The sequence below is a fragment of the Pholcus phalangioides genome, unplaced genomic scaffold (assembly GCF_987345545.1).
Source record: "Pholcus phalangioides strain wild (caught in Gottingen) unplaced genomic scaffold, Ppha-v1.0 ptg000015l_1, whole genome shotgun sequence".
Taxonomy (NCBI): domain Eukaryota; kingdom Metazoa; phylum Arthropoda; class Arachnida; order Araneae; family Pholcidae; genus Pholcus; species Pholcus phalangioides.
This window is the reverse complement of record NW_028301608.1, coordinates 60587903-60598296: the sequence shown is the minus strand read 5'-3', so window position 1 is coordinate 60598296 and position 10394 is coordinate 60587903. Positions and strand designations below refer to the sequence as shown.

The following is a 10394-nucleotide window of genomic DNA, read 5'->3' as shown; positions in this document are numbered from 1 at the left end:
CTACAGAGGGACATAGACTTGATTGAAGGGGTGCAGAGAAGAGCTATGCGTGTCCTTATTGGCACACAGGGCTTGAGTTATGAAGAGAGACTTCATTTTTTGAATATGTTTACATTGGATGAACGCAGGTGTCGAGGAGATATGATCGAAGTGTTCAAAATTTTCAATGGGATGGATAGGATGGACCATGAACTTTTAGTACACCGCCAATCAACTGCTTTTACAAGGGGACACCAGTATCGATTGGTGAGGGACAATGCAAGGTTATGGTGTCGCAGGGAATTTTTCTCTAATAGGGTTGTTAATAAATGGAATAGCTTACCCCCGGAGGTAGTAAATTGTAACACAATTGACACGTTTAAGAAGAAATACGATAAACATGTTGGGGTAAATCGAGAGGCTATCCATTCTTAGAATAAGACAACCATAAGTATTCTTTATGGGCATTGTATAATATTTTATCATGTGTATATATTGTTTATAATTTGTGTTAATTGCATTTTTAATGGGGTTGCTGTATTTTTGAAACATATGACATCCATATTTTTATGGGCATCTTTTTATCAGCCACCTCGTTGGGCATTTTGCCTGTTGTGGCGTTGTATTTGTATTTGAGAACCCCTGCCTTAATTGATAGTAGCGAAAGCCTAATGAACTTATTTTCCTGTATATAATACATTCAAAACAGGAATTTACTAACACATTTTATACAATGTTGTTTAACTACAGCTCCTCCCTCCCACAAGACGTTAGAATAGAAATATTTTCAAAATTAAAAATATGTCATCTCTAAATCTTTGAAAAATTATCAATGCTAGAATAAAAATCCATTTTTTTTTTCTACAGAGATGTGAAAAAATGACTTCTATTCCCTAAGATTTAATTATTGGCCATTAAAATTTTCTCATACAAATTATAGCAATATTTACATGTAGGAAATTTCATTATTTTGAATGTTGGATTATGTTTTTAAAAATGTTTGGTGGTTATTAACAATTCATTTCAAACAGTTCATTGGATCGTAATTGAATTACCTTCACTGAACACATTGATACAGGAAAAAACTTTATTTGTAACTGAAATAATGGTGACATGTACAAAAATTCAATTAATGAATTAATTCAATTAATGAAAAATTCAATGATGAGTACAGCTTTATATGGAGAAAGAAAAACATCAGCTTATATATGCGGAATATATTAATTCTGAACATATTAGTCAGTTACACATTTTATCAGAAGAAATTGATGTAAAATTTTCAAGTTAATTTCAACATTATGATACATCAGCAATTATTGATATACTTAAAGAATGCATAAATTTTCTAAAAATATTTCTTCTGTTAGTCTCAAAAAAACTCCCTAGTAATTTAATTCAAAACGATGTCTGAGCAAAAGAACGTGTCTATTAAGTGTAAGTGCGCTTCATGAAAAATGCTTGTCAAAATATATAAACCATTAAATTAACATTCTCAGTCCTTTTGTCGCCTGTGGGAGACACTAGACAACACAGCACTCTTAATATATAAAGATATTCAATAGAATGGAGAAACATTGTTATAAAGGAATTTTAGATTGACAAGTGACACCATGAAAAGTGCATTGGAACCACAGAGCAATATCATTACCCATGGGTATCATTACATAAGATTTTCACTGCAATACAGATGAATCCGAGATCTTTCAAGCAAGAGTTTTTATATTGTTTCACAGTCAATAAAAATCTTAGTGTACATTGCTGCCCTGAAACATTTTTATAACACATTAAATTACCTAGAACCATTGTTTTTAACCAGGGGTGTGAGATGGAAAATATTATAAATAGTGAGAATGTAAATTGAAATGGACTGGGATGCAGGATATTTATTAAAGTTCACTGGGTGGGTGGGGGGAGGACCTAGTATGAAAATTAGGTACCTCTGACCTAAAGGGGGACTAGGCACTCCGGTTAAGAATGTAGATAGGTTGGCTTCTCCAGAACAGGAAAATAGTTGCATCAAGTTATCATTAACCATAACATACAAATACATATCAAAATCTTGATATTTAGTTATGCATATCTAAAAAACCAAATTTATATAATTTTTCTTTCACAAAAAGAAATTCATTTTAACTTGCATCGGAAGATCTTAAATGAAAGGTTGAAGATTAACACTCAGCAAGCATTGCAATAAGTTTGAAAAAGGATAGAAACTTAGAATTTAAGTATAGCAGACATGAGCATAGTTATATCTTGATGAGGCGTTCAAGCAGTTACTTATTCTTACATCTGTCTCACAATGAAAATTGCTTAGCATGACAAGATATGCGCTTTTAAAGAAAGGGGTGAAATTAAGTGTGAAGGAAAAAAGTTCTACATAATATTTGAAACTTAAGACATGGGATTTAAAGTGGCCCTTGGCTATAGGTAATTTTCAGAATGTTAAAATTTTGCTGCTCCCACCCTGTAATCTTGTTCCAATCAAAAAATAATGTGCAAAATTTTAGCTCATTCAGACAGCCTCAAATTTAAAAGGTGGTTAGCAATGTTAATTCTCTATATACAGGGTGTATGGTATTTTACTGGTGAACTGTTGATCCTAGAGCATACTTCCAATTATAAAATGTATCCAAATAATGTGTAGTATTCAGATGTCATTTATGTTGCAAGGGGTTGTATAGCTATTAAAATAAAAAATACTTTTTATGACACCCTGTGTTAAAATTCTTGTTTTAATAACTATACATCCCCTTGCAACATGAATGACATCTGAGTAATACAAGTTATTTGGATACTTTTTCTAATTGGAAATGCCTCTAGGACCAATGATTTGCTAGTAAGACATAATATAAATACAACCCCACAACAGGCAAAATACCCAACAAGGTGGCTGAGAAAACCATTATCAACCAGGATTATATGCCCCCGTTACGTACGCATCCTGTATATAGAGAATTAACATTGCTAACCATGTTCCAACTTTGAAGGTCACCTGGCAGTTGCCCGATGAGCTAATTAAAACTGCACAGATCGTTTTCCATTGACAAACAAGATAGGGGAAGGGAAAGCTGAAGTTTCAAAAGTTGAAAAATAAAGGTCACCAACAGGATTTAGATCTCAATGAAGTGAGAATCATAAAAATGCAAATATATCCAAAAAAATAATAATTGCTTTCGCATTCAAAAATAAAAATGATTGTATTTCGTTCGTAAAAATGTATGATAAATAATAAGAAAAATACGCAGAAATTGGAGCACCTCCAAACTTAAAATATTGAAAAGTCAGTCTTTTTTATAAAAGTAAAATGTGGAATTATTAATCCATTCTTCCCCTGAAAGTTTTTTTTAAACTCTGTAAATACTAAAATTTCACCTGTTTCCAACAGTGCAATGTACAATGAATGAATAACGAATACATAACAATTCTTTATTTAGATTCAGTGCGGGGCTGGACCTATGTTTTTACCGAAGTTTTTCAGCGCAGACAGCACCGCGTAATCATGATGGAGACTTTGATAATTCACAGCTATGGCCACTATCGCCTTGTGGTATTCTGTGGGGTTTCTATCATACCTCTGCATGATGTCCTTCACCACTCTGTCTAAAATAGCCTTATCATTATCTTTCGGAGTGACTGAGGCCTTTTTCGCTTTCTGCTTCAACCTCTTCTGGCTTTCCATTCTGGGATCGTATTCCTCATCATCCACTTCATCATAGCCCTGGTCTGGAGGGCTGCCACCAGCTTCCATTTTGCCAAACAAACTGTTCATGCTGTTGGTTGCAACCCAGTGGAGCTCATTTTTGATAATCTCATCTTCTGGTACACCATAGTCCAGGGTAGGTTTCTTTTTCAAGGAAACTGCATATTGATGACTACAACGAGCACCTGTGATACCTAGAGGACAGGAACAGAGTGCAATGTGCCAATCAACATAATATGGAGTGCTGTACATTGGATTTGTCACTTTATATTGCCCGGTGCTCAGCTCTTCTACGACCCAGCTTTCAACCAGTTTCATTTCTGGTTTATAGGACGACTGGACAAAGTTTTCGAGAGTGTTATTGATGCAGTGAATGATCTTCTGCTTGTAATAAGCTTCAAGGTCTTTTGAAACAAACCTGATCAACTGAGGTATGTTATAGGCTCTGGTCAGATATATGCGATCTCTCAACACTATGCTACCCATCTCAATAGCACTGACCTCTTTCTCTGTGTCTACAATCTGATTTCCAAATTTCAACGCCCATCTTTCGGACAAGTTTGTGATCTGCTTGAAGTACGCCTGAAAATTTTCATACTTTAAGACAACAGGGTTTTGCAATGTAGAGCTGAAGCAATCATTAAACTCATCCGCATTTGTTGTCTTCATTATTTTATTAGCTAAGGAGAAGAGCAACATGCGATCTTCCTCCACTATGTTATTTGAGCTATCCCACAACCAACACCAGAGGTCTTTCAACAGACTCAAGGCACAAAGACTTAGCACTGAATCTGGGAAAACGTGTTTGAGACTGGCTTGTTCAGAATCATTGTTACAGGTGAGAAACATTTCTGGCCCAATCTTCCCGAACTGTCCAAAAGCTCGTTCCGGCAGAATATTGACGAGCAGGTTCACACCAGCCGTGAGCACCTTTGCACTCTCTGAGGTAGTAATCAAAACACCCAGAGGTAATCCTTCAGAGAAACCATATGCCATGAAGACATACATGTAACATTTACACCTGTCCATATATCCAGAGCTAGCGACGAATACAGATTCCCCAGCTGCTTTGAGACTGTTAACTCGCTGCATTAAGGGAGTGCAAATGGCCAAGACCACTTCACCGTCAATTTTACTCATTTTTGCTTTTCCATCCTCTGTGTTTATGGCAATGAGTTCTTTCTCTGTCAGTTGCATCATTCTCTCATTGGTGGTGGCACCAAAGTCCTGTGAAAAATCGTTATATGTCTTTGTCACCCACTCCATGCTCGGGCAAATGAAATGATCAGCCATCATTTCCGCACTCTTTTCAGTGTAGTCATCTAGCAAATCCTTTTGGTGGGTGTTGAAAGCCTGCTCTGGAGTATAGCCACCAGCAAACATTTCGAGGTATTTCTTTTTCACATCTTCTGAGACATCATCGGCTGACAAGCTGGATTCAAAAAGAATGTTGGAATCCACTTTGTGATAATGAAGATGGTAGAGAAGAATCATGCAGTAATAGCCATCTTCATCTTTTGGTTTGCTAAAAGAAAAACATTTTATTCATTTTCATCTGATAAGATAAAAACAGATTGGCCAATTGTCAAAGTTATATTAGAACCAATCAATCATGCATAATACACAAAATGCATAGAAATGCATTTGTAGTAGAAATGTACATGTAAAGAAATACAGTAACACAGGGCTTGATTAATTGGAAAAAAGATAGTAACTGTCTTCATTAGTGATAGATACGCTGATATAAATTCCAAAAAATTAGCATTGTTTTCAGATTCCAATTTAGTTAATTTCTTGGTCGCGACTGGGGATTTGTCTAGTCCTGTAGTAACACTAATTTAAATTTTCCTGTATTCATGTCTTCTTAGACAGGCTTTAGAGATGTCGTTCTTTAGAATGAAAATGCTTACCCATGAGAATCACATTGAAAAAGTTAACATATTAGAAAGAATAAAGAAAGTTGCATATTTAACCCGTTCTTCTTTCCTGTCCTCCCAAGGAGCATTGTCAGTGAAAAAAATTACAGTGACTTACATCTTTTATCCTGGAATGAATTCCTAATGTAAGTTGGCATATGACTGTATTTGCAGGGGGGGGGGGGATATATATATATAAATAAATAAAATTTAATACAGCAATTTTACCGTATTCTGCAGGATTGGATAAGTAAATATACTGGTGAATGTATAGGTATGCTACTTAAAGAGGTTTGACATTAGGTCCTTGTTCCTTGCTTTACTCAATTTTGCTTTAACAGTTTTAAAAAAATTTCAGAAAGAAGGCAAAATCCAATACAGTTAAACAGATTATGCAATTAATAATGTTAAAATGCTGCCTCTCGATGTAATGATAATCCCTTCACAATACTTTTTCTTGGTCCACAGAGTATTATTATATCGAGGTTTCACAGTAATTGCATGGCTGAGATTCTGAATTAATGATAGAAACATCCCAATCCAGAAATTTTGAGAAAGAAACAAAAAATAGATTATACAGAAAATTATGCTTACCCAAATTTCGTCTGAATCTGTGAACGAATACGAACAAGCAGTCTTGCAGGACAGCTCGTACCATCATTGGCAGGCTTCAAAATTCCTGGTTCGAAACGGCAAGCAAACTGAGCCTAAAATGCAGGAAAAGGAAAAAGTTATACACAGCAGATGAAACAAATTCCAACTATAGAGAGCATATCTATGTAGTTTAAAAAATTTTTCCTCACATTCAAATGAATGTTAGAGAGATAACAACATGGACTTTATGTTGCTTATATTCTATGAGTTACTAAAGGTCCTTGCATTTACTGTACTAAATCAATGCATTTTCACCTCTTGTCTTGAAGACCAAGCCCAATGATCGCAAAAAGAAAACACAAATATCCTTTCTTTCGCATAAATCTGGCTTTGCTCTGGAGGTAAAATAAAGGATTATTCCTATTACAGCTCATTGTCTGGATGAATCTTATCAATGATAGGTGGCTACTATGATTGACGGGGTGGATGGCTTGTTCAGTATAGCAAAATTGCTTCAGGAAAGCTACGGGTTTGGAACCAGTCATCTCAGTGATGAACAATCAGATCAGGTGGTTCACTGGAATTTCAATGAATCTCAGAACAATGTTGAAGGTGAAATATCAGAACATTAATCAAGACATTACTAGAAAGAACTAACAATTGAAGTTGTCAGTTCTTTTGTTAGTTAGTGTGAACACTTGAAGCTAGGAATTTAATTTTCAGATTTTGTGAAAACAAACAAATTCACTACAAACTTGCAGCACCTTGACTGATACCAAAATTATTGCTGAATGTACGGCTGACTCGGGTGGTGAAAATGCAGCAAAAGATGCTCCAGGAGAATTAGAAAGTAACAGTGAAAAACGCTGCACCATTTTCTCCAACAAACTAAGAAAATAGGGCCCGAAATATTTGCAGCTCTTGTTCTAGTAGGCCTATAGATGAAATTTTGCAGGTTCAAAGAGCAAAAAATATGCATCAATCTAAGCTTACATATTATTTTAAACGGAAATGTAAAAAAAATTAAATTGAATAAAAAAAAATTGAACGTATTTGCATATAGTGTGATTGAACATTGATTGTGTTACTTGATCAATAATTTCATTAGTATGTATGAAATACTGTAGTTTGTTTTTACTTTTAGTAATCAAATTTTTTGCCGTTTTGGCGTATTTTTCTTTTTTACTCAAAAAAAAATTGTGATGAATCGTATCAGTTTTAGATGGAGAGGTTTGACTGTATATAAGTTAACTATAGTCACAGCATATATAAAAAAAACTTTTGAGGACTCTTGGTTTCTTAGTTAATCAATTAAATGAAGATTACCTTGAAACACAGATTCTTTGGGAAGTTCTTGGGGAAACGTTTGACCAATCGATAATTCACCTTGGCCAATTTTTCATGCTCTTTTAGCCAAGAGTGGAACTGATCCTCAGAATCAATTTTGACTTTGGCCTCCACAACATATCCCTTGAAAGGATCTTTTTCAACTTCTTTGAAAACAACAATCTTGTGCTGAAATTCTGGTGGAAATATATCCTACACACAAAATCGGAAAAAAATGAGAAATTAAATGCTAGTAGCATTCGTCAGTCATATAAGCTAAGACATCATTAGCTATATTACGATATAAATGAAGAAAATGTAAGTAAATGATGCTTACTTTTGGTTTGGGTAAGGAGTAAACTTTAGTTGGCACAGCATCATATTTGATGAATCTCAAGCCCTCCCTTTCCAAAAACACCTCATCATTGAAATGCTCGCTGCACAAGTAATGATCCATCGTTGGTGACCATTGTGGTTTTCCAATGGCGGCCAGCCATTTTGTCAACATATGAGGCTTTTCAATGGGAAATCTGAACGATAGAGAAAGAAATAAAAATGAATGAAAAGATCTCACAAATGCAATTTGGGCCTTTGAATAAATGGCACAAAATCACTTACCAACACAAAAGTTAATTAGGTGAGAAAAAAATATACAAACTTTTAGGAAACTGCAGTAATATAATATCGTTAGAGATTACTTGTAATGCAGACTGGGTCACAGTTTGGTTAGTAATTTAATGCATCTCAGGATTTCAAATTCTTCACTTCAGTAGAATCGCACATGGATAATACATAAAATACAAGAAAAACATGTTTATTTTTACCATACGCAGCTGGGCTTGACAAATCGCGCGGGGGGGGGGGGGGGGGGGGACATTGGGCACCAGCCAAATTTCTCAAAAGCTAAAAACACGGTCCTAAATAATCTTTTTTTTTTCGAATTTTCCAAGATTTAAAGACCTCTTTCCATGCTCGTTGATGCATAGACGTAAAGTTTTGTGTTGTACTCGTACACAGATTTAATGATCAACACAAAATCTTAAATGCCAATATACACAAATTTTTTGGTTGTGATGACGACACTGGATTTTTTAAGCTTTGATATAAAGGGTGATTCAAAACAGTTCCGACAAACTTTGAGGATAGTGAAAGGAAACTCACAATTTTTTTTTATCATAGTTGAAAATTAAATGAGAAAAATATAAAGGACATTGATGGATTAAACTAGGAGGACCCATAGCTTGCTATGCTCAGCACATAACACACACATAGTACAGACTCGGCTTATGAAGAAAAAAACTGTTTAGTGGGTATGTTGTGTAACTTCCCTTGAAGTTAAGCTCAATAGTTTTGAATTTAGATCGGGGATAGACAAGTTGAGAACAAATATTCTAAGCATTAACTAAATATTTAAGGAGCCAAGTGAATTTCTTTGTCAGAGCTGGGTATCACCCATAAAAAAACTTTAGGAATCAATACCAATTTTTTGATCACCGACCTGGGATTAAAAAATACAACTGATTTGGATCTATTTTTAAGCAAGAGACGAAGTTATGCAATTATGACTGCTAAATTATAGTTATTGGCAATATGTTTGGAACAGATACAGTATAATCCAGACTGCTAAATCAGTATTGTCCAGATCGCCAAGGGTGTAATAAGCCGCCGGTGTGATGGCGGTGGGTTGCTGTTTCTTCTCTCTCGCTTCTTTCTAGAAACTTCCATTACCCATCCATTATAGATGGCGCTTAAAGCGCGGGCGATTCAAATGGGTAACAGAGATTTTTTCCTTTGTCCAGTAGCGTCATTTTGTTTCCACTTCTCAACGCCTCTTTGTCTCGGATTATTCCTTTCCGATTACCAGGTTGTATTTTTATACTTTTTTGTAATTACATTTCTGTAACTTCTCACTTATTTCGTCATGTCTTCAGTCCTCAGTGTGGTCAAAAAGTACCAGGACGTTATTTCAAACGACCTGGATCTTAAATTTTCTAACGGTAGGCCAACATTGGGTAATGAGGGAGTAGGAAACTCAATTTTCTATCAGGTGTACCCCTGTGCCGAAATATAGAAAAGAAAACATAGAAAGAAGGGTGGTGGAGGTATCTCTAGCTTCTCAATCAGTCAAGTCTAAAGTAATGCGTTTAACACTTATTCAAACAGCTGTCTTGAAAAATTCGTATTTGTGGCAAAATGCAAGAAAATTTCAATGGGTAATTGGAAATACACAGCAACGCAATCTAATTCATTAATATAGGTGATCAATTGTACCCTATTTAAAATTCATTATATAAAACACTGAGAATATCAGTAATACCTGTGGAAGGTGGTTCCCTCTTTGCCAAATTTATTGCCGCAATTATAAGCGCAGCAAGTGACAGTAGTAGCCATAACTCTGACAGTACTCAGTAATTTTCACCAGTTGAGTGCGAATCAATGGAGAGGGAAAACTGTTCACATCACATATAGATACACAGCACAAAAGAGAGATGACGTAATTTTCGTGCACAGCGTTGATCTTCCTACTGGATTAATACAAATTAATAAACAATTTCGGATGAAAATGCAAGAAAACTTCGAACTTTCAAAATTAAGAACCCACTCTGTTGCTGTGAAACGCGGAACATTAATGTTAACATGTTCTGTTTTCCCTTCTTCGATGATAAACTTCTAGCACAAAATCCTAATTTGCACGCTGTTAAATTATAATATTAATGAGAAAAACTTAAAACTGATGTGTTTTATAGTTTCAAAGAAGAATATTGAATATAAAAATTTGTTTTTTTCAACTCAAGTGATTGCCATATTGAAAAAAAATCGAAACACGTGACACATTTCGATGTAAGTTTTTCACTAAACGCATAGATGGCAGCACTGAA

The 10394-nt window shown here is 35.0% G+C and overlaps 1 protein-coding gene across 1 annotated transcript; it reads right to left on the bottom strand.

Moving 5' to 3' along the window:
- Nucleotides 1-1054: 1054 nt before the first annotated feature.
- LOC149076386 (uncharacterized) lies at nt 1055-10143 on the bottom strand. Its single transcript, XM_089243923.1, has 5 exons — nt 9833-10143; nt 7853-8045; nt 7516-7728; nt 6190-6302; nt 1055-5204 (listed from the first exon to the last, which is right to left on the bottom strand). Exons 1-5 carry the CDS (start codon nt 9904-9906, stop codon nt 3416-3418), a joined length of 2382 nt encoding a protein of 793 aa, XP_089100049.1. The 5' UTR covers nt 9907-10143; the 3' UTR covers nt 1055-3415.
- Between the last annotated feature and the right edge of the window lie 251 nt (nt 10144-10394).